The sequence below is a fragment of the Poecilia reticulata genome, linkage group LG17 (genome assembly GCF_000633615.1).
Source record: "Poecilia reticulata strain Guanapo linkage group LG17, Guppy_female_1.0+MT, whole genome shotgun sequence".
Lineage (NCBI taxonomy): Eukaryota > Metazoa > Chordata > Actinopteri > Cyprinodontiformes > Poeciliidae > Poecilia > Poecilia reticulata.
The window spans coordinates 19,863,188-19,888,429 of record NC_024347.1 but is presented as its reverse complement, the minus strand read 5'-3'; the positions used below and the strand labels follow the sequence as shown (position 1 = coordinate 19,888,429).

Genomic DNA, 25,242 nt, shown 5'->3' with positions numbered 1-25,242 from the left:
GTGGATGACATTTCTCCTTATATGTCCTGCAGAAATAAGCGTTCTTACTAGCCAAGAACCCAAATCAAATGGCAGAAGTTTTTAATGAATAAAACATTTGTTTTATGATTTTTGTCCATAAGCTACGTAAAATGATGAGGTTATTTATTTATTTATTTATTTATTTATTTTCAAATTTAATCTCTGTTCATAGTTAAACAGAGATTACATTTTTGTTCCGTTTTTTGATGTTGCGGGGTACCATGCTCATTGTGACATGGCAAGGCTGGTGTGTAACAGCAGAGAGAAGGACAAGGCCACAGTTTGTTCTGGCCTTTTCCTGTCAGGGCCTCTGTATGTTTATGCTGTGGTTTTGACACCCATTCAAGCTTGAAGAACTGAAATAAACAAGCCATGAGAGCAATTGAAAAAAAAGTCAAAGAAGTGGGTRCGCAGTATTTTTAGCACATTTATTCTGCAAGCCTGAAACTATGTAGTTGTCTGACTTTTCTTCACAAGCCATGTTGAATAAAAACAGCGGTCTCAGCTCCGAGAGCAGATATGTGCGCTCTCGGAACCTCCCCAAGTACTCCCTAATTACCATTTTCTATCTCAAGGTCATGGTGGAATGCGTTCCAAAACGGATTAGGTTCCTACTCTCACGCCGCTATTCTCATTTTGCTCTTTCTTGCCATTCTTTGCCCCTTTATTGCTTTCATTCCTCTTTCTTCTCAACAATCTCCACTCTGTCTAATGACTTACACATGTTAACCAAATTGCCTGCAGCAGCAAAGCAGTGACAAAATGTAATGTTCTGGTTCTCCGTCACATTCTGCAATCACAGTGTTGTTTACAGTACACAATGCCAACCCTATGGCAGCCCACACAGTCGSAATAATTCATTCAGCTGTTGCTTGTATATATAATTGCGATCTGTTATCAGTAAGAAAAAAAAGTCGACACCCTTCTTTTATTGGGAAGGCAACATACTTTTACTTATTTAAAGCTACCAGCCAAGCTTTTCTTTAAAAATCAAACTCACTTCAGATTTAGTTTAACTGTAGAAAACATATCAGTTTTTCGAGTTCATGAGCTATTTTGTTGCATTTAATTTAGATAAATATATCCTCCTTGTGAATAAGCTTCCACTCCAACATGCCTCTGGTGACAACATATATGGCACGAGACAAGTGATCACATGAGATCAACTGTAGTTTGTTTCCACACACCCATCTTTATTCATGTTTTATTCAAATTTCTCCTTAAAAATGTTTACTCGTGTTTTTACATGGCTGCAGAAAAAAAAAAAACATTTCTGCACATTAAAATTAAATGCATGCACCAAGCAATAAAAAAAGAAGAAATACTTTTTTTTCTTGAATGCTATAACCCACAAYAGTTTTGCAGTTGTATGCCCTTACTTATTTACATGCTTATTTTTTATGTTGTTGCTCTACAGTGAGTTGAACATAGCTTTTGGACTAAAATGATTCTTCTTTCTTAATTTTTCTATGAATATTGCATGTCTAGTTTATATTTGAACAGATAACAATTTCAATATTTCTTACTTTGAATTAGGAAAAATATTTGTGTGGGCTGCAAGTACTTTGTGGTCTATCTGACAAAAAGTTTGAATACCATCTGTTCAGGGTTAAAGCATGGAAACTGGCATTTACTCATTGTGTATGCACAAAAACTAGTCAGAGTAATTTAAACAAAGTATAAACAGATTAAGATTAGACTTGTAGAAGTCATGAAGACAGTCAGCATCAAAGGCNAAAAAAAGAAGAAATACTTTTTTTTCTTGAATGCTATAACCCACAATAGTTTTGCAGTTGTATGCCCTTACTTATTTACATGCTTATTTTTTATGTTGTTGCTCTACAGTGAGTTGAACATAGCTTTTGGACTAAAATGATTCTTCTTTCTTAATTTTTCTATGAATATTGCATGTCTAGTTTATATTTGAACAGATAACAATTTCAATATTTCTTACTTTGAATTAGGAAAAATATTTGTGTGGGCTGCAAGTACTTTGTGGTCTATCTGACAAAAAGTTTGAATACCATCTGTTCAGGGTTAAAGCATGGAAACTGGCATTTACTCATTKTGTATGCACAAAAACTAGTCAGAGTAATTTAAACAAAGTATAAACAGATTAAGATTAGACTTGTAGAAGTCATGAAGACAGTCAGCATCAAAGGCAAGGGGTTTATCAGAGCTCAAACATGTAAAGCCAAACTCTTTGAAACTCAAATGTTACTTGGCATAGTCTTTACTACATGCTATAAATGCTATTCCATTTATATCTGTTGTAATAGCATCAACCTGAACTGACATAACAATTTTCCTGTTGTTTCCTCAATGAACCTTTCAAACGTTGTGTTTTGTAAAACTATACAGAAGAAAWYCATATTCTACAACCATGTTGTGTTTCTTTTGTCAAGACATATGTATTCATGTCAGAAAACACAAAACAGGAACCACAACATCTTTGAAATAAATAAAAYAAAAGCTTTACTTTTGTTCCAAAATATTTTTCCCTTAATCATAAGTTTTTTCTGTGAGGGTAATCCTGAAAGAGCTTCATSTGTAAAATGTTTAGTACAGCAAAGGTTTTTGCTGGTTTAAAGAAAAAGTCTGCAAAAGGGTGTAGATGCAGGTGTTTGTCTGATCTCTAGGTGAAAAAAAAAGTTTGTAGCTGCTGTGATGTAAGCACACTTGTACATGTCATCAACAATGGCTGACTTAGAAGCAGAGCCCTCAGGACACAAATACCACAAAGCAGCTGTACCTTAAGCAAAAAAAAAGGCTAAATCTGTTTGCCTCCACGATACACCCCCTGGCAGAAGACGCCAAGCAACAAAAGCGAATGTATTGCCTTTTGCTTCTGTCTGTGCAAGTCAYTCACAAGCATTATTCCATATGTTTCACATTATAATGGTGCACCATAACCCAAAACAGCAAGAAACCCCAAATTACAGCCACAGTAAGAAATACAATTCACTGTAGACTAAAAACATAAGGTCCAGCCAAGCTGAAAGGACTCCAGTTGCTTTCATTGGCACTTTTACAGTATGTAAAACACACACACACACACACACACACACACACGCACACACACATACATACATACATACATACATACATACATACATACATACATACATACATACATACATACATACATACATACATACGTACATACATACATACATACATACAGCTTTGATGACTTAATTCTTTGACTTTACAACCCACTTTTGGCCCACACACATTTCTAAAGCATGAAGAGAACATAGCCCAGTTTCCCCAATGTGACTGAGCAAAAGGCTGAATAGATGCACGGAAAAGTTTAAAATAAACCACTCAAGTCAGGAAGTCCTTTAACTTTAATTACTGACCAATGCGTCTTGAAATCCCTCCCTGCCAAGAAAAAGAGTCCTAAAATGTGACTTACCTTTTAAGGAAAAGCGTTCTTCCTCCGCCCCCCTCAGGATTTGGATTCTTTTAGTCAAAGTTGCTGACAGAGAATAAGTGCACTGAAGTCCAAAGAGCCCTCAGTCCGTCATGCAAGCTTAGTGCGGGGTGAGAGACTCATTTTGCTCTGCTGGAATGTGATCTCGGGGTGATCCGAAGCCCTTCGGTGGGTTTACTTTCGCTCAAATGAATCCGCAGCTCTCTTTGGCTTCTTTTTAATTTATTTATTTATTTTTTTATCCCTTCTCGGTGATAAAATGGAAGTCCTTGTTTGGTTCCTGAACCTCCGCTCCTCTTGTTGATTCTGTTCAGTTCACTTCCTCCAGCCCAGGTAGCCACTGAAGCYGCCACAAGTTCTGGCAAGGGAATAATTCCTCCCACTGCGCCGCAAAGGCTCTTTCCTCTAACTCCCGCCCCCTTTTCCCTTTACCTCCCCTCTCTGAGGCCTCCCTTCATTTGTGTTCTCACCATCACTTCTCTCCTGGTAGCCAACCCCCACAGGAGACCCTAAAAACTACAATAGAATGTTTATCCACACACGAAATCTACTCGTTTATCGACGTTTATGACACATTGTATTTTAAGATAGTCTGTTATTTATGCAGCAGCTTTTATACCCGCTATACAATATTTGTTAGTTTTCCTGTAAAATAGCCATGTTTTTATTTCTGTTTGTTTTTGAGCAGAGAAAGGAGAATATGGGAACCAGAAAAAGGTGAGACACGTATGGCTTGTGTTAGTATAAAAACTAAATTCATCAGATATTGTTTTAATGTACTATTTGTTTTACTCCAATGCTGTCAAATGCTGTTTATAAATGTCATATTRTAGTTGAAATAGTCTTTAAGTCTTGTTTGTTTTTTTATGTATTGTATTATTAAAGTACTTTCAAACATGAACATATATTCATAATTATTCTTGACCTCTAAATGACATAGAAGATTCAGCATATTGGGACAATTAAGTCTTATATTAACAAACTGTAGACATGTGCCTGTGTCTGATGTAGTTTTGCATTAGGCACATAATATGTATTGATAATTTTATCACTACTTGAAGAAAACAAGGCATTTGGTATGAAARGTACTTATTAAAATGTAAAATAAAAAATACTCTGTGGAGTGATCTAGATTTAAGAAAATCCAACTCTCAAAAGAAGATGCTAATACAAATGTGCTAGCAAAAGAAGTCATGGATCAAGCATGCTCAATACTCAACATAATTGTGGTCTTTCAAATGAAYCTATGTTCCTTACATTTTTGTGAAACAAGTGTACTTTACATTTTTGTGAAACTGTACAGAAACTGCTGTTTATTTTAAATTGAGACTGGAAGCATTAGTGTATGCTTCTCAAACTATAATTTTACAARTTTATTTGCTATTTCGTAACTAATAGTTTGATTGAAATTTGCATTTTATTGTGTTTTTTTCCCTCTCAAGCTKCATTATTTCTTGCTTTTATTCTATTTTTAATCTATGTTCTTTTTAGTCTTGTTGAATTGTCTTCAGTAGGAATGGTGGCAACAAACAAACACTTGCCCTACCTTATGTATTTCTGATGTAAAACTGAATGTTTAAAATTTTGTTTTATTCACAAGCTAAATAGAGCCAGCATTTGGTTACTTGAGAGTATGATTTGCAGCAAGGCAATGAAAAGTTCTACTTTTGTTAACTCTATGTGAGTTGATTCATAGTTTTGTTTTAATACTTCTGATGATAGTATTTCTGCTTATGACACAATTTAAAACAGAGTTCTTCAAAGATGGAAAATTAAACTTCAAAAAATGTTTGTATGTCTATTGATGTTTGGATACATTGAGTATATCAATATGTAAGAAGTGTGAAAAGATGCAAAAATATGCAATGGAACTTTCAATKACAATTTTATTTGAAATTATGCTAAATATTGCAGATAGTCTTTATAGTAACAACAGAAGAATATGCTGTAAAAAAATACATTAACGATGTTGCAATAAATTCTGATTTTAAAAAATTCCCAAAACAATCAATTGTAGGTCCAAGGGATAATGAGTGTTAACTGTAATATTAAAAACAAAAGAAATAAAAACTAATTATATATTGCAATAAACCAATAACATAAAGGGGGTGYATCATTTATGAAGAGCATTAGTGTTGTCAAAAGAGGAGTAAGAATGCAATGTAATGTAAAAAATTAGAACTATTTAGATAGCAAGAGCTTATGGTTAATTAGCATAGTTAGTTTTTTTCTATTTGGACAAAACATCAATAACTCTAGATAAAATATTTATCTAAAAACATGAATGAATCTGCAATAAAACCTAACCCCAAAAAACAACAACAAAAGCAATATTCAAGAGGTTAATTGGAACCTAAACCAAATAAAAAATAAAAAAATACAACAAACTGAAATGAAATTCATTTTACCACAAAGCCAAGGTAAATTTCTATCAGGACGACAAGGATGTCAGTAGTAGTCAGCATTTAAAATGAAAACCAAAACTATTGAAAAATCACAAACATTTAAATCATATACAAATGAAAAAAACTGATTACATTTTTTTAACAAAACCCAGCTACATTTAACTAAAAAAACACCATAAAAACAGGAAAACTATAAAGCAGTTGTTTTATTTGCATTAGGAGATAATATTTCAACTGTAGACGGTACTGCTGGAGGAGAAATTGTAGGAGAAACTGGAGGAATAATCGACACTCCCTCTACGAGATCCACTCCTTGAGCCAGTGCGAGATCCAGCCCTGGAACCAGAGCGAGATCCTGGGTTGGACACATTGTAAGGGCTGCTTATTCCTTTGGTGGACACAGAAGAGGCCTGCAGCAACTTCATTCCATTGCTTTCTTCCACCATGCAGCTGTCCATGGCTTCCTTGTAGGAGATCTTCAGCTTCGTCTTTGGACAAGTCAAATTCTTCTGATGGTTGCGAGTGTCTTGCAACTTCTGTGCCCCTTTACCATCTAGCCAGCCTTTCCGGATGGCCTCTTCAATGCTGACACGACGCCCTGTGTGTGGTTCTATTAGACCCCCTGTCAAATACTGAAACTCCAAAAACCTTTGGCCTGCCTCGTAGGGTAGCCAGTTTTCCTTTACTGCCTCAGCTGCAGAGAGCTTTCGTTTRGTTTTCACATCCTCAAAACCAATGTAGGCTTTCTGAGAAGCTTTTAGTTTACCAGCCATGGAGGTATCAATGATACTCTGATGGAGGGCATCTTCAACTGACAGACGGTCACCGGTTGCAGGGTTGATGATCCCACCAGTGCAAGCCTGAGCTTCYAGCAGTCTTTGTGCTGTAAGGGTGTCAACGATGCCTCTTTTGAGCCCCTCGGTAACGGTTACTTTCTCTAAAGTCTCTGTGTCAAATACGGCTGCTACAGGACTTTGGTCATCAAACATTCCTGGGGGAGAGACTGTAATTGAAATGCTGCTGAGGCGTTTACGAACAGTAGGGGAAGATGGTGTGGCTTGGGTGGGGCTGCTGCACGTGACCATGTCATCAACACTGCTGGCTGCAATAGTCATCTCAGTGCTGTTGGTTCTGCTGGTAATTTTGTCAGCAAACTCAGTCAAGGTTAGTGTTCCAGCACGGTACTGATCTAACGTCTTTTGGTCAATGACAGCAYGGTCTATGCAGTCTTGAATGTCATACTGGGTTCCAGTTTTTCTATCCACAATAACCAAACGTGCTGAGCCGTCTGATCCTGTGATGGTGATTTCCTCCCACTCACATTCTTGCTCTGACAAGTCCAGGAACGTTTCATAGTCAATTAGATCCTTATGGTAGGCCTCCCTGACTGACATCTCCAGCCCTGTGTCAGGGTCAACAATTACAACACGCCTTTTGCGGAGCACATTGGTGCGACTTTCTTTTGACTGTTGAGCCTTTTTCTTGTCTTTGAGGGGCAGAAGTATTAACCCTGTTTTTTTATCTGTGATGCATCTCTCCTTCAGTTGAAGATATGTCAGGTTCTCCTTGGTATTTGGGTCAAAGAACCCTTTTGTGTCATCTCCTTCGTAGCTTAAGATCTCTTTCATCTCCTCATCAAAATATCCTCTTTTATAGGCAACAGAAACGTCAATGCGGTGGCTCTCGACTGGGTCAATAATTCCACCACTGGCAATTTGGGCCTCAAGCAGCCGGATCCCATGACCTTTCTCAATAAGATCTTTTGCGATAGCCTGGAAGAGAGAGATTGTCTTGCCTGTTGTTGGGTCTGTGTATCCAGTTACTGCCCTTTCTGCCGACATGAGCTTACTCTTGAACTCCTTCCCTATAATGCCTCTTTTGGTGGCTTCTTCTACTGTCAGGAAAACATTGTTAACTGGATCAACAATGAAGCCTGATGCAGCTTGTGCTTCAAGAAGCTCCAGGGTGGTTCCTCTCATTAACAGTCCTTCCTTCATTGCCTGATAGAAAGGCATTATCCTGTCATTGACCTCATCATAGATACCTGCGATACAAGTGGAGCCAAAGAGATATGACTTTAGCTTGTCTTCAATGTCTTTTGCAGTGAGTGTACCCTGGTTGAGTTTTTGCACGTCAGTTTCATTCAGCAGCTCAGACTTAACTAGCTCTGTGACAGAGACATTCCCACGGATACCCTTAACTGTCATGGGCTTTTCTGGACCTTGGAGCAGGAGCAAACCAGACACTGGTTCGACTGTGCACTTCCTTCTAAGGTCAGTATATGTGATCTTCTCTTCTGTCGCTGGGTCCAGGTAGGAGGCAGGCTTTTTATTCAAAGCYCTGTAAAGATCATCATCTATGAGGTTACGATCCAAGGCCAGATCTTTTGGAAGATATACACTCAGCACAGGATCTATTATGCCCCCAACAGACTCCTGAGCCTGGAGCAACCGGATGGCAGTTTCTTTGTCAACATGACCTTTTTTGTAAGCCTGTCCCACAGACAGCACCTTGCCGGTGTATGGATCCTTGAACCCTGTGCTGGCGGCTTCAGCTTTCAATAAAACATCTCTGTCTTCTGTGTCTACAATCCCTCTTGAACAGGCAGTATCTACTGGCATCCTCTCATTAAATGCAGGGTCCACAATGTAGCCTGTTGCTGCTTGAGCTTCCAACAGCATGATGGCACTCTCTGGGCTGAGGAGTTTCTTGTGTTTGGCTTCGGTGAACGGCATTTTTCCCTGTGAACCTGTCTTCATTCCAGATATAATGCCAGTGCCCTTTAAATTAACCTGGATGTCCACAGCTACTTCCTCCACCGTCTTTTTGCCCTTTAACAGCATTTCCAAGGTAGTTTTGCTGATTATACCACAGTCACAAAGCTGGTGGGCTGTGACTTTTCGGTGCACACCATTGAACACAAGCTTTGATGGATCAATTGTCATGATTTTCTCATCTGTCTGGGTCTGAATGTTAAATGTAGGAGGTCTCTTCAGTCTAAGAATCTCTCTCTCTAGGGCATCTCTCTTCAGAGCCAGATCAGATGCCTCCTTTTCTGAGATCCCGAGACGTCTCTTATATGTTTCCTCCAAAGTGTACAACTCCCTCCTCAGCCTCTCAATCTCATTGTTAAGGGCTAGCCTCTCTCGGTCAGCCTTGCCCTTGTCTGACTCGCTCTGTCTAATCTGGAATTCTCTGGTCTCATACTGGCTCTTCATAGAGGTCAATTCTTTATGGATAGAATCTCTTTCATCTTGCAAATGCTGTTTGTTGCGAAGCTCGGTCTCCAGAGAGAACTTGATGCGGCCAAGCTCCTCTTCTAATCTCTGATTACGGTTCTTGTCCTGCTCCAGCATTTTAAGCTTGGAGAGCAAGCTGTCCCTCTCCAGCACTAGGTCAGTATATTTGCTTTGGGAGTCATGTGCCAACTTGGAAGTCTGTGAAAAGATAAGAGAAAGAGCATTATAATGTAATTAACTTCCATGTATGAAGTTCAAAAGACAGCATATCAGTATTGCGTGCAGTTCTGTGTAATCTATAAGTTAGAAAACCTTGCACACATTTCTAGACATGCTACTGTAGTTCATTGTGTGATTGTAATGATGGTAAAAGTAACYGTGAGTAACATTCTGTGAAATTATTGAGGAAACTCATTTAGAGGCACAGATAAGAGGAAAAATTTGTGAGTAAGAGAAAATTGTGCTCAACAAAGTAACTAAAAGTAGTGACATAYACTATAAGGGTACGTTTAAATCAGGATAAGTCGTAAAGCACACACAATAAAACATGCAAGAAGGAAATAATATGTTTGTGATATGAGTATATTATCCTTCAATGTGATCGAAAATACCTCAATTGACTGCTTTTGGAATTTTTCTATTTCCATTTTAAGCTTTTCTCTCTCCTTGGTCAGGTCACTGATGAGAAACTGGAGCTCGGATGTCCTCTTGGAGCTCGTTTGAAGCTGGACATTCAAAGCTGAGATCTGAGTGGCACTTTCTGCATCAATGGCACCTTTGCTAAACTTCAGTTCATCTCTCTCTTGTCGTGCTCCCCTCAGCTCTTCCTCCAACCTCAGTCTCTCTTTGGTAAGGTTCTGTGTCTGAGTCTTCAGCTTTTCCATCTCTGTGGTGTATTCGTTGAGCTGGCGGCTCTTCTCTTCTATGGTTTTGTACAARCTTTCGTTGCGCTGGTTGAGCTCATGAACCCGCACCTGCTCTTGCTGGAGTTTTTGTTTTAGTATTTTGAGTTCATTCGTCACGGCTGTCAGTTCTTCTTTGGTGACTTTGCAATCCCTTAAGCTCCTGTCCAGTTTCTCTTGGARAGCCTTGGTATCTTGCTCATACTTTCTCCCAGTGTTTGTGACCTCTATCTGAACTGATTTCAGTGAGTTGATTGTAGTGGTATGCTCTCTGCACGTACGTGTCATCCTCTCTAACTCCGCCTCCATTCTCTTACGACGAGTGAACTCCTCTTGGGTCACCTTCTTTTGGTTGTTCAGCTCAGCTTCYACCCCATCCAGAGAGCACTGAAGTTCCCTGATACGACTCTGAAGCCTGGCAGAACTCTGCTCTGCCTTGGTTTTCTCACTGGTCTGCTTTTCCAACTCCACTCGGGTGATGTGGATTTCCTGCTCAGCCCCTTTAAGTGTGTTAATTGTCTCAAGGTAAGCGCTGTTCTTTTCCACGAGTTCTGCTTTGGCTTTCTTCAGCTGACCGAACTCCAGTTCTAGGGCTCTCCTCTTTTTCTCCTCTTCTTGCAGACTAATTGTTAGCTCACTGATTTGCCKGGATTTCTCCTGACTGTTTCTGTTGGATTCCTGTAGTTTCAGGTTTTCTTCATCTCTCTGCTGCTGGAGTGTTCTCAGCTGCARCTCCAAATTAGTGCGAATCCTTGTCACTTCATTCACTGAGGCCATCTGCTGGCTGGCTTCCTGCTCTGCCTTGCTTTTGTGCATTTCAATGACAGCGATGGACTGCCTCTGTCTCCTGAGCTCCTCTTCCAGATTTCTCTTCTCRTCCATGAGCCGGTCAACTTGCAGCCTCAACTGTGWTGCATCCTCATCTTTCTGCTGGGACACTTTCAGAATGGTGGTCTTGCTGACTTGGATCTCTGTCTCATATGTCTGTTTGAGTTGACTGATCTCCTGGGTGCACTGTGTTCTTACCTTTGATATATCTGACTCGACTTTTTGACGACGCCTTTCTTCCTCCTCCAGTTGCATCCTCAGTCTCTCAATTTCATGTTCTTTATCCTTCACCGACTTCTCCAGGTTTATCTTTGTCCAGTTGATGGCATCCAGTTCCTGCATCCTGGAGCGAGTTGATGCATCACACTCTTGTTGGTGGCTTGTGAAGCGCTCTTCTGCAAGCATTCTTTTCCTCTTTTCCTCCTCAAGCTGATATTTAACGCGGCTTAGTTCTTCAGTTACAAGTTGCATCTGGCCTTGTGTGCTACCAAGGCTCTCTTTAGCAGCGTTAACCTGCATTACTGTGGTTCTCTTCACTTCTTGTACTGAAATGAGTTCATCTTTAGCCTGACTGAGCTCCATCTTGTAGTTGGATAAGATACCCTCCAAAGAACCATTTTTTTGTTTTTGATCTTCAAGTTCATCYTGTAGACGCCTCAGTTGCTCCTCTAGCAACTCAATYCTGGTGTTTCTTAGCTGATGACAGATTAAGGAAGACGAATTTAGTCARATTTATTTCAAACCTATTTGTTCATGTAAATRTAGTCTCTATGACAAGTAGCTTTAACAAAGACATTCCATATATAGAAAGAAATTGCACAATTGTTGTACAAAGAAAATCTGATGCCAACCTTCAGCTCATCTATGTTCTTCCCCAAGTCACCCAGGAACTTGTARTAATCRCTGGAGCGGGTAAGCAGCTCGATGTAATGTGTCTGAAGTTCACCTGCCTTGGGACAATAATTAGATTATAAATACCMCTGTTAAAAACCAATCAATCATTTTCATTTGTGTGGAATGTCATTTTTAGTTGGTGAATAAACCGTGATTTAGAATGCACACATTTTACAAAATGCACGAGTGCTTCTAAATGTAGYATCTAGAAGCTGAATATATTTCTTAAATTTGATCACACAATTAATATGAAAATCCAAAGTTATGAGATTATTTTAAAAKAATGTTGCTGCTTACTTCTCTTCGGACAGAAGATGCAGGGGACTGAAGCAAAGTTCTCTTCACTGGGACATTAAGCAAAGTCCCCAGTCCTGAGCTGTAAGAAGCCAGCTCCAGCTCGTAATTCTAAAAACATCAAAGCCAGCGTTATTTATACAATTTTTTTGCTTTCAATCAAGACAGAAATTCAAGAAGAAGCAAACCAATTACCTTTATGGAGGTAGCACAGGTGTCTGCATTCCTCAGCACATCATCCAGTCTGTCCTTCCTGTTTTTGATTTCATTGTGAAGAGTCTATTCAAAACAACAACAAAAAAATGGAAAAATGTTTCCTTTAAATTCAGAAGTTTTGCATATGATAACCTTGTTTCTGGTTTGTGGCGTTTTATTTAAATTTGTGCAACAACATGACACATTTAAACAATTCCCCCTACTACATATACTCTAAATTCCCTAAATTGTAATTATCCTGCACTTTCTATGAATGCTGCACTATAAAACACACATCTGCTCACAGGTATTTGCATTTCTAATTGATCACAATCAGACTGACATTCAGGAGTCAATCTGATTTTGAGCTTGGAAGCTATCATCCACAGATGATCCCAAAAGTAAATTTATGTCACTCTACTTCACCATGCTTCTAAGATGTGTTTACCTCATTTTACTTTATCATATAATCGATTCTGATATTCTCCTGAGCTTGTACCAATGAATCAAACACATTGTTCTTAGTCTAACACCACTACATGTCTCACTGGGTTTTATATACTTACATAGAATTGGACACTTATATTTGTGTTATTTTTGACATTAGTCAGTTTGAGTAGGAAATAATAAACACACTATAAATGATGCATACTGTCTTATCAAATAAAATAATCAGTTTGATTTACAGCTAGTCTGAAGTAACCCTTATTGACTTTAGCTTGAGCCGACACACCTCCCTCAAATGGAAAACCCCCTTCAAACATTTGTTACTATAGTTTCGGTAAACATGGAAAAGCATGCCTTTTGTTGGTTGATGTGGTCCGTGAGAGTCTGCCTGTCAGTGATGTTGGYCATCTTAAGGGTCTCCTGCCGTTTCCTGGTATTGTCTATCCACTGCTCCATCGAATTTCTTCCCTGCTGATACTGTGTTAACTGCTGCTTTTGTTTTTCCAGGTCCGACAGTCTAAGGCAGGAAGAGGAAGAGATGGAAGAATGCTTCAGTCCCGTTACCGACAATAACAAATGAGTCATTGTGACCAGACAACCTTGTCGTACCTGATATCGATCTGCTTTTGGATTTGACGCCAGCGATTGGACAGCTGGTTCATAAGCTCAGAGTACTTGGACAAATCCACATCACATTTGTGGAAAGAATCAGAAATCTGGTTGTTGCTGTACTGCGCTTTGGCCAGGTCAGACTCCATGGAAGTCAACAGATCCCGTCTTTGATCAAGTTCACTCTTGATGCTCTGTAATAGAGATTCACATAGCAAAGTCATTCCTATCCTTTGGTTTTACAACTAAATGTGAAAGGTACAAATGTTTGTGTTTTGGAAACATTTGTACCTTTCACAAAAGTTGCCAAAAGTTGCCAAAAGTTAATTTTGGCAATTAACCAAACTTTTTTACTATGATTTAAAGTACTTGATTTTGAGAAGTTCTAAGTCTTTTTCTCTAGGTTAAAATTGATAACGCAGCAACGTCTGAAAATAAAAGTAAATTTAATGATACTTTAAAAAAGTATGACTTAAAATCTCCCAAATTATAACTTGTTAGTATTAGGAGTAGTACTACTACCACTACTACTACTAGTAGTAGTAATAATAGTATTACCAGTAGTAGCAGATGTACTAGAACWACTGCCAACAATAGTAGTGTTACACTGCTCTTAATATAGAASCCTTTATGGTAACACTTTATTTGAAGGGGGGGGTGAATAAGACTGACATGACACCATCATAAACATGACATAACACTTGTCATGAACATGAATAAGCCTTCATGAATATTTATGACTGTTGTCATAAAGCGGCATTCGGTAAATTATGACATTTTTAACACAAAGTTGACATTATTCTAAATGTCTTTGTTATGACAACTTGACATTAACCAAGAAATCATTACTGATATCAATTTGTTCTAAAACTATTACTGATTGCACTTTAAAAMTTAGGTAACTTTATGTTATTTAAAGGTAAAGTTTAAACAGTAGTGAATTATTGGTTAATGTTAAGTTGTCATAACAGACATTTTGAATAATGTCAACTTTGTATTAAAAGTGTCATCATTTACCGAATGGCGCTTTATGACAACAGTCATAAATATTCATGAAGACTTATTCATGTTCATGACAGTGTCATGAGTCTTATTCACCCCCTTCAAATAACGTGTTAGCCACTTTATTTTCATGGTCAGGACATACAATTTTGAGATTTTTATCTATTTTATATTGTATACTAAACTATTGAATACTACTGCCTTATGTTTTGCATAGAGAACATTATCAGAGGCAGTACATTCTATACTTTTTAAGATATTCATCTGAAATATATAGAGTAAATAATTAAGAAACACAAACAGTAAAACAAAGTCCAGTACCAACAACTTTTAATCMAGTGTCATTGTTGTGGCAAGTTGCAAAAGAATAAAATAAAAGATCTAACCCATCTGAGTAACTAWTATATTAAGAAAAAGCAAGGTTTAAAACTTCTAGGGARAAAATAAATTACGTATCTAAACAGATGCCTCATACCCTCAGAGCACTCCAATGGATTTCCAGTTCTTGAGGGTCATTGGAGCTGGTCTCCTTCTCCATCAGGCGGATCTCGTGAACTTTAATAAAATCCTCAGCCTGGAGAAATTTTTGTTGCAGGTCCTTGAGTGCATTCAATCTGTTGTGGACACAATACATAAAAAAAGCACGTAAGAAGACTAACCTAACTTTAGCTTCAGATCAGATCAGCTGGCCAAAAAAATACTGCACCTGTCAAGGTAGACTTTATTAAGATGCTGCAGTTCTCCCAATTTGTGGTTGACTATCTCCAGTTCGGAACGGAGGAACTTGGCCTGCTCTGAGTCTGCAGGGAGCCCATTTAGCTGCTTTGTGATCATTTCTCTTAGGTGCATATAGTCATTGTAAATTGAATCCAGGTCTTGGTTCACGCCCTGGAAATCAGCATRTGGTGACATTTACTTAAARTTAGTAAATACAACATGTTTTAGTCATGAAACTAGCTATGACATTTCTTCTGATCAGTTCTGTACATTTGCATTMAAGTAATTTGCAATATAAATAAAAAAAGCAACATACGTGTAGCTTCTGAATGTACACTGAGCACTCATGCACACTGTTTTCTCCAAGTGGAATATGGAGATGGTCAGTGAGGTCAGATTCAGCCATTTCCAGCCTGCGACGGATTTCTTGCAGATTGCTAAGCAGCGAAAGGCTGATGACAGTGTTGGTTTTGGTCGATTGTTTAACGGGGACTTGGTATTGTTGTTGTTGCAGTGGCTGTTGCTGTTGGACTTCAATATTTTCAGTCTTTACCTCTTCTTCCCCTTCAATGCAAAGTAAAAAAGATGAAAATTAATACAAGAAAAACTGAGATTTTCATCATTTATAACTAAGTAATAGAGCAAAAAAACAGAAATATGCTTTGTATCCCAATTGTTATTTTGGAAAAGCAGAGAAGACAGATCGAGTGCGTAAACTTTTCTTTAACTATACCTTTCAATAAAAAAAAACACAGTTTCACATAATCCATGATTRCTAATGTAATTAACAGTTAATATTTATGTAATGGAAGTAACAACACAACATGTTACTAATGTTTATCTGAAATCACTATTCCTATATTTTTAAGTGCAGCTGTGAAAAAAWAWAAAATAAATGCAAATCAAGGTTAGTATTTGTAAAACAAGGAAATCAAGGCTAGCCAGTCAAACAGGCTAAAGAGTTTTTCTAATGATGTGCTCCATTATATGGTCTGAATTATTCTACAATTATACCCTAAAAATTAACTGAGCGTTCAAAGCAAAATCAACAGAATTCCTCCTTACTGTAATTGGGAAGCTGGACAATCAGAGTATCGTAGTGCTCTTGAGCCTTGTTAAAGTGGCCCTGTATGGTCTTCCTATCCTCTTCCCCAAACATTTCAGAACCCTGGCTGTTACGCATGAACTCCTGGTAATGGATCTCCATATTTTTGATCAACTCGCGGTATTCGTCGGGACGCATCTTCGACAGCTAAAAGAGAGAGAGGAAGGTTAGGGTGGGTGTGAGAACCTAGAGTGGCTCAGATAAAACAAAAGCAATAAATGGAGTTCAAAATTCAGTTTCACCAAATGTGTGTTTGCTCATTTTGAAATATTTCATTCTTGACGTCTTACCATGCTCATGGTGAGGGAGTTGATGAAGTTGACGTCTCTGATACAGTACTGCCAGGAGATGAGACTCTTGATGTTGATGAAGAGCTGATTCCACAGGCCCATGATGGCTTCATAGTACTGCTCATTTCTGGTAAAAGGACACACAGCCATTCCTGATATGTAATATGAACTACACTATGAACCACACATTTTCTGCCCACTGTAATACCACAGATACGGATAAAATAATTAAAGGAATAATAATTAAAGGACAATGAAATGCTAAGTGCTGCAAATTCTGCTTTTAAATAAATCATTGTCTCATTCCAAGTGTGTACATTGAATTAAACTATATTGAATAATAAATAATACTAACTGTCTACACGTTTGAAGTTAATAAAAGTCACATTAGCAACATTCTAGACAACATTCTAAAAAAAAAAAAAAAATCAGAATCGACCAAAATTGGAATTGGCAGATTGGGCTTTTTTTTAGAACGTATTTACACTGAAATTAACAAGCGGATATTCTAAAACGAACAAAATTTAAGAACTGGAGCTAAAAGTGTCACATAAGGTGTGGGAAGTGGGAAGGAGGTTGTAAGTTTTAAATCAATGAAGGAGGAGAGGCTCTCTGGAGAAAAAAAAAATCCACTGTGAACCATCGCTACGTACAACACAGCACAGATTTTAACAAGCCTAACCACCAAATCTGATTCGCCTCCTTTCTCATAGGTGTGCAGTTTCTTACTTTTTAGCAATTCCAATGCTGAGAGGATTTGGCGGTGGGATGAGCAGGCACACAGAGGGAATCCACATGTCAAGACCTCCAGGTCCTGTTACAAGCCATTTGCTGCGCTGAGAGTTGTCCTTCAGAATGCCCTGGTTGTCTTTCAATATACTTTTCTGAAAACACAAAACAATAAAAAAGAATGAGATTTACTACATTTGCTATACCTTTGTTACGCTTTGTGTATGGTTATGGAAATTATAGAGATGAAGGATTCATATGTCCAACCTGGTCCTGCTTAAAGTCACATAAGGCCTGAACCATGATGGTGCTGGTGCTTTTCTCCTCGGGATTCCGAGGCTTCAGCCTGACAATGGACTGCGACTTGGTGACCAGACTCTGGACCTGCCTCTTATTCTCCATTATCCGCTCTTTCTCTCTCTGCATTGAAAATTAGAAATTTTTAGCTTAGGCACTTTTTACAGTAACTTTGTGAAATCAAATCATGCTCAAAACTATACTAAATAATTCTAGCCAGACTGAAAAGATAAAAAGGATAAAGGCTTTCCGAACAAGTTTAAGAGGCATGCACTTTTTTTTTTTTTTTTTACTTTGTCCAATGGACAGGGAAATTACAATTAATGGAGAACAAAGATACCTCCAGATTTTTCAGGAGTTCGATAAGGTTCTCCACACGGGTATTCTTGTCACATATGAATTTGCTCTTGATGGTGTCATGCTGCTTCTGAAGCTTTGCGTATGTTTCATTGGCCTCCTTGAAAAACTGAAGGAAAAAAAAAAGAAGGAAAAAAGGTTTGTTTAAATGAAAACATACAAGGTGCTATTTCCACATAACAAACAGGAACTTTAAAGTCATACTTGGCTGTAGGCAGAATTTTCCTTAAGATGAACTTGGATGCACTTTGTGATCTGGAGAAGCCAGCTCCACTGTGTCTGCAGGGTGTCCACGTAGGCCTGTAGGGTGCCAAGTCATTCATTCAAACGCAAAATAAAATTTTTAAAATAACTGATCAGAATGCAGTCCAAACGCCAACAACCACTACCTCGATCTTATCTTTGGCTGGGTGGTTGTTGTTCAAGAGGACATCAGATTTCGTCTTCAGCCTGTTTAACTCCTTCTCCTTCTCCTCCAACTGACTCATCAGTTTCTGATGTATAAACAGAAAGATAAAAAAGTCCAAAATTGTCCCAGCATAAACAATGCAGATACATTTACAACAGATGTCAATAACAATAATAACAACAAAAAAAAAAACTACTCAGTCTGAGATTCTCACAGAGTAGCTCTCCTGCTTATTGGGTATGTACTGGTCGATGTTTTTGTCTCCCCAGTCAAACATCAGCTCCTCCTCTTCTCTTCCATTGACCCACATGATGGCTTGAGAGACGTCCACGATGATGCTCTGAAGGTCACGGAGTTGACTGATGCGATTGCTGGATATTTTCTACGACAAACACATGGCAYGTTTACGGATAGAATTAAAATTGCAACATAGGGAAATAGAAAAAAATGCTACATTTGACAAAATACTATTTGTGCTGAAAGGGTTTTTCTCTACCTGGAGGGTATCCATTTCTTGGTCCAGGATGTGGGAATGATACTTATTGCCCATTGTCATCTGGAAAGTAGTTCACAATTTTGCCCAGGTTTTAGCCACAAACCGAACAGGGGAACATACTAAATAGTAGGCAYRGGCTGGTTMTAGATATTTGGAGGGTTTGAAAAGTCTTTTTGTTAACCAAAAGAAACTCGAATGAGTTGTCGGCAATAGTGCTGGAATAAAAGAGTTTTTCTCCAGTTATATAAAGTAACATAGTGCTGGCCCTACCTATGCCACTTCTGTTGTCTCACTTATAAGATAAAAATCAAAGTCATCATGCGGAAATGAAAGAAGCACTACCTATTACAACTGCAAAGGCAACTATGTTGGCATGTTACAAGCAGGAAGTTTGTAAAGCATGTAAAAAACAAACAAACACGCTGAGTCACCAATTAATCAGTTCAATTCACTTGGACAGCAAAAAGGAACAGTATTCTAGCACCAAATAATTAAAAACTTCTATTATGTTGTATGACGTTAACACGGTGTTTTTGCTCAACTCCAGTGTTTATGGATTTATTGCCAGTGTATTTTCACTCAAGGTAATCGTGCTTGTAAAAATCTAGTACCAACCCATGCCTATGTGAGAGAACAGTGAGCAAAATAGGTATATAAGTAAAGAAATATAACTTACCAGCTCKTCTTTGGCACGCCTTACTTCTAGGTTTGTTTGGATGGAGCTGTGGGCTTTACTGTGGGCTACTATTTGGTTTTCTATGGTGCTGGCATCATCTCCGAATGGAGCTGTCTCAATCATGCGCTATCAAATTGAAAATGACAATACCATGATTAGTACTTTTCTCTTGCTTTTCGTATTTTTGGACATTTTTGAGGTGAGTAAAATTTGTGTTAGGGTATTTTCAAATTAAATCCCCTAATTGAATATTTTAGATGATTAATGGAATCGAGGTAGTCTCTTGAAAAGATAATTCAGCTATTTTTTGTTCAAATCCTTTGAAGCATTTAATATATAACTGTCGTAATACGTTGAATGTGACTTCTTTTTCTTAATTGTGGCATTAAGTTTGTATTTTCAAATTCTTGATTTTGGTGTGTCTGGTAATTTTATTCAGTTCAGTAAGTCTAGTTTGAGATTAGTTGGTCCCGGAGACCAACGCAAATTTGTTTAGTTAGTCTCAGAAAGATCATTAATGCAAATACCATTATGAATGGTAATCATCAAGTTTGCATTTGAAGCTTTCAACACAGAATCCTGCGATTATTTATGAAGTGTATTGGAGATAAGAGGCAATGTGCTACCAATAATCTTCTGTGTTAAACACTTGTTGGGAACAAAACATGTAAATATATCTAGTCAGAAATACACTAGCAAAAACTAACAAAAAAAGAAACAAGCTGCAATTTATTTAAGCTAACACCATTTTTTGGCTTGTTTTCATCTGGAATGTTTAAATGCAACAGTTTTGGTGCAATTACTCATGAGAGTCTGTTGAAAACTCAGAATAAACACATCAGAGCGGTTACAGGTAAGACATTAACTGCTTACATGTAAGACATTAACTGCTTACAGGTAAGACATTAACTGCTTACAGGTAAGACATTAAATGCTTACAGGTAAGACATTAAACAAAACTTGATGTAACATTGAATCCCTGGACCCAAATTCTTTCTTTTTCCTTTTTTGCCCTCTAGGTGTCAGCAAATAATCATTAGGTTTTTGGTAAGCAGGAAACTATKCCAACTATGCCCTCCTTGTCTGGAGTCCTCAACTTCGATAGGAGCTCAGCCAGGAACACAACCTCAGCCCGTCCCTGTTCTGCACTCTGCATTTTTTTTCACCCTTCTCTGTCAGGGCTTTTGTTTGCTCGCCACTCCCTTTTTTTCCCCTTGTGTACACTTGCCCAGTGCTACACAGGACAAACCAAATTTGCAGCAACAAAGGTAGTATGCCACTTTGAAATATCAGCAAAATTTTCCTTTGAAATGCGACACTGACAACCAACGGTGCAAACTAAAAGTTATCTGTCTGCTCTGAACTTAAGGAACACAGGCTGGGGAATGAAAAGAAAATAATAATAAAAGTTTGACGTGGTAATGGCAGGAATGCGTGTGGTAAGATTCAGAAGGGTGAGGCTGTAAGTGGTGACAGAATGACAGGGTGTGTTTGCGGGAAGGTGGAGTGTTGACGAGTCAAACGAACAGAAAGGCGTTTTCCCATGAACATACTACAGGTCAAATGGGCTTCCCTGTTTCTTACAAACCAACTCAGAGGATAGTGCAACATATCGCACTTCTTCACTCCCACTTTCTATCCTGTTTCAATGACTCCTTTATTTTCACTGCTGTGTTGCCTTTAAAAAACGCTGTGAGCTTCATGCAAAAGCAAACTCTCCTTTTTTTTCTCTCCAGCTACTACTTTGTTTCAATCCTCCACCAATTCTCTTAGCCTCTTTCACTCCCGGATCAGGTTTTGGCACTGAGTTCAGATGGTTCCAGTTACAGTAGGGTAGGATGAATGCTAGGGGAAGTTTATCCACTCTTCTGACTTGCATAGCAGAGAAAAAAAAACAACTGTACAAACTAGTTCACTGGATTTTCATTCGCATATCCTGGATATAGAAGTTAATAATTCCCACATTTATTTTTCAAGACTTTTAACACGTCTAGTGCCAAGAAATTCAATAAAGAGTAATGTTTTCACGGTTACTTTAGAAATGGGAAACAAATGTGTAAAATTAAACTGTAGTATTTTCACACGTAACCGAACTCACCTTCTGTTGTGTTATCCAGCCAATGGCGTCATTGAAGAATCGCCCGCCACCACTCTCCACACTGCCTCCACTGCTCACACTGACTTTGTGACTTTTCATAGTCCCATACCCACTAAGTTTGTGTTTGACCATAGAATACTGTTGTTGAAAAAAATCAACACTGTGGAGACATAAAAAAAATAGTCAGATAAGGATAAAACAATCTCAGACGTCAACCAGACAACACAAAGATTATGTCTGATCTTACTTTTGTGGAATATCAGATGGTATACGCCTTTCTTGCATCTCTCGGCCACAGCCCTTCAGCTTCTCAATATTCTCCGCAGCCTTGAGCAGGCACATCTCTGCTTCAGCTGGTGGGGCTCCCTGAAAGGAAACCACAGGAACTCTATTGCGCTGCAAGATTGTACTTCTATAATACTGGTTATTTCTAATACCAACACCTCATTATGAAAATCCTCTATTCGTGTCTTGTTGAAACAAGAACTTTGACAAATCGATTGCTTTAATATTTTAGATATTTAGAGATTGATATGTTATACTTACAATGTCGATGAGCTTATTTGCTTTCTCCAACAATGCATAACATTGCTCTGACAGTACTTCAGCCGTTTGATGAATACCTTGCACACTGACCATGGGAAGAACAGAATAGACTTATGATTAAATTAATATTATTAAATTATGAGACAGACGTTGAAAATATAGACAGTAGATTGTTGAATGTCATAATTTTTAAAGCTTGAATCAAAGAAAGTATTSAGTGCAAAGCTTTCAAAGTAGGATAGGATAACCACAAAGTTACAATAAAGTTTCTGATTAGCTTTGACAAACTTGGATTTTAATGCATTACAGTTATTAGGCAAAAGGTTGAGTAAGGACCACAAAAGCTACATGAAAAACAAAAACAGAAAGCTAGAAGATATACACAGTTTTATTACAGTAAGTAAGTTACGAAGCTTCATATTTTTTAAACCTTGAAACAAAGCAAAAACATATGGTCAAAATTTCCTAAAGTAAAAAGCTTAGCAACAAAAGTTATAATGGAGTAATTTCTGTACTGTACTTTGACAAACTTGCAATTTTAGTCCACACACAAAGGTCACCAGAGGTTCACAATGAACAAATAATTATCTGTAACTATACAAAAAGGAAAAATATTAATTTTAATTTTATGGGTGCCTTTTTTGTCATAATTAAGCTGACATCATTCTGTAAGGACAAAAGGCTGTGCTTAAGTTTACTTTTGTTTTCATATTGTGCAACAGATCAAGAATGATAAAACTAAGATTCATTTTTACCTTCATCTGACGACATGATCAGCTGCAGAAATTATTATAAATACGATAATAATCCAAACATCAAAGTTTGTATGCCTATTTATTGAAAATTATTGTAGTTACTGTACAAGTAGGACGTGAGCTTGTTTTGGCTTCATGGCTTATATACTTACATAAACTACTGTTCTTTATAAACGGACAATACTTAATACCCCTAAAACATTATGCGAAGATGTTAAGAAAGTATTCTTTTCACTTTTTTTTTCCTTTTAGCCAAGAGTCCAACATGTGAGCACTTACCTCTGTGCTCCACTTCCAATGCCACCGAGGGTAGTCACGACCTTCATGCTGCGGCTGCGGGCGCCGCCGCCGCCGCCGTGCATGGAGGACCTGCTGTAGGTTTGGTATCCAGGGTCCATTTGCTGGAACTGGAACTCCTGGTAGCCGTTTCCACCGACGAATAAGTTCTGTTGGGAGTTACTCCTCTGTCCTGCCAGGTTAGGCTCAGAGCCATATAGATTCATGTTGCTCGTAGTTAGGATTTTTTTTCTCCCCCTGTTGTAATACGGTGTATTTAGTTAATTTCCCCGGTTGTTTCGGCTCTAGCTGTCCGGAGAGCGGACAAACCGTGCGCTTTCCTCCGCCCCGTCTCCTGTTGCGCAGATAATGGTGTTCTGTGAATAGACGGAAGCGAACTGCTTTTTGGACTGAAACCACACCTTGCTGAGTTTACGAAACGACTCTGGTATGTTTGGGAAGGTTTGTGCACTCACAAGTTAAATTATTTTATGTAGCAACGCCTCCTTGACCTATCAGGAAATAAACACATTTCTTCACCGATGAAAGCTGTGTGGGAAATAACAAGCTGTATATCTGACGTTTCACAATTTATTTTTAATCAGTTAAACAAGATTAGACTGTCAGTTGCATAGACATATTTATTTACTTCCCCTTCTTCTATAATTCGTATCGCTATGTTAAGCAACAGAGAAAAAGAACTCAATTAGAATTTTTGAGTGGGTCTTGTTGCCGTGCACTGTTGAAGAAGTTTTGACATTCAACATGGGGAAAATGGGAAATTCGTGCAAATTGAGCCATCGGGATTTTCCTAGTTGATACGTATTCCCAGTCTTTTTCTGATTCATTTGATTTCAAATTGTGTTAATGTGTTGAAAGTTCTTTGATTATTGTTCTAATTTGAATCAAACAAAAATAAAGTAATATTATGCGATAATCAAAATTGTATGATTAAAAAAAATAAAAAAAATAAATAAGGGTTGCTGGAACATTTCATGTGAGATCACAATATTATAACGTTTTCTTGGTAACATTTGTCTAAATGTGTTATGGAAGAAACTAAATTGTGCTGCTGCAGTAGAGTTTTGTCGGACAGGTCAGAGTTCCAACAGCAAGTTGCAGATGTTAATGCTCGTCTAATTAATAGAGTATGATTCTAAATAGGATCTGGGAAAAGTTGTTGAAAAAAAGGGCAATGAAGGAAAGTTTTCTTAGAAAATGAGAGCTGAATCTGCAGTTGGTGCAACTCTGACATGGACCAACTCACAACAAGAGCTTGAGTGTGCATGGAGATTTTCTAATGATTCTTGTCACAAGCAAAGCTTTAGTCTAAAATGATATAATAAACTCAGAGTATGAACACAGTTAAGCCGTTATCTTTATCTTTACCTTTGTCTTGCAGTGCTTGCCAACATCTTATGATGATATCCAGGAGATGGCAGTAAGAAAAATTAAAAATACAAATAAAAGCAATTGAAAAGACAAGCATGCAAATTGAATAATAATGATAAATAAAATCAGAATAAAAGTAACAGATCTCAAGGAAAATAACCTATGAAAAAGGATGTCTTCAGCTGAAGATATTGGCCTACGTAGGAAAAATGATCTGATTCTAATCTCTGACCAGTTAATTGGTGTATCTCTGGTTTTTGCCCCACTGCATAATTGACTTTATTAAATTAGAAACACATTGCACAAGGTTTGGGTAACAATTATAGAGAAACAAGTGTAACAATAAAGTGGGAAAAATGAAAATAGGCACCTCTACAGAACTCAAAGGCATAAAAGTACCTTTTCTATTATAGAATGCGTTGATTGTATTGCTTTACTTCAAATCCACAAAGCAATTTTTGACTCTAAACAATTGTCTCTGTTGCCTTAACTCCCTCTCCTGGCCTTTTGCACGTAAACATTTTCAAAGGTTTATTTTTCTGCCATGAAAGAATCTTCTCAACAACAATTAACGGCTGAAACTTTTGGCAATCTTTAATCAGAGTGAAGAGATAGGCAAGAGTAGTCCAACCCCTAAAAATCTGTCATCTGAAGTTCAACATTCTTGAGGTCGCAAGAAGTCTGCACACAAGTACTAGTATGAGGATTTAAACAGGCTGAAAAGTGAAAGGGTGTGAGAGACACAAGCAGGCAGTAAAGGGCGGGTCATATGTGCACGCATGCCTATAGGGTCAGTGTGAGCCAACAAAAAACTAGTTCCTTATAGC

General features: G+C 38.0%; 2 protein-coding genes across 2 annotated transcripts in view; both read right to left on the bottom strand.

Moving 5' to 3' along the window:
• The window catches only part of LOC103479558 (tensin-3), a 41,818-nt gene extending 38,004 nt beyond the window's left edge, over window positions 1-3,814 (bottom strand). Inside the window, exon 1 of the mRNA XM_008434056.2 lies at window positions 3,440-3,814. The gene's annotated coding sequence lies outside the window, so the exon portion shown is untranslated. The remainder of the gene's footprint in view (window positions 1-3,439) is intronic.
• Window positions 3,815-5,329: 1,515 nt separating this feature from the next.
• Window positions 5,330-23,443, bottom strand: dspa (desmoplakin a). The gene is made up of 24 exons (XM_017310183.1): window positions 23,027-23,443; window positions 21,993-22,077; window positions 21,694-21,812; window positions 21,447-21,606; window positions 19,349-19,474; window positions 18,673-18,732; window positions 18,391-18,558; window positions 18,157-18,261; window positions 17,972-18,067; window positions 17,751-17,876; window positions 17,381-17,533; window positions 17,114-17,268; window positions 16,385-16,511; window positions 16,055-16,241; window positions 15,306-15,553; window positions 14,979-15,160; window positions 14,748-14,886; window positions 13,271-13,464; window positions 13,016-13,178; window positions 12,215-12,298; window positions 12,023-12,130; window positions 11,683-11,781; window positions 9,713-11,527; window positions 5,330-9,299 (listed from the first exon to the last, which is right to left on the bottom strand). The coding sequence occupies exons 1-24, from the start codon at window positions 23,248-23,250 to the stop codon at window positions 6,093-6,095; spliced, it is 8,130 nt and encodes a 2,709-aa protein (XP_017165672.1). The 5' UTR covers window positions 23,251-23,443; the 3' UTR covers window positions 5,330-6,092.
• Window positions 23,444-25,242: the final 1,799 nt, after the last annotated feature.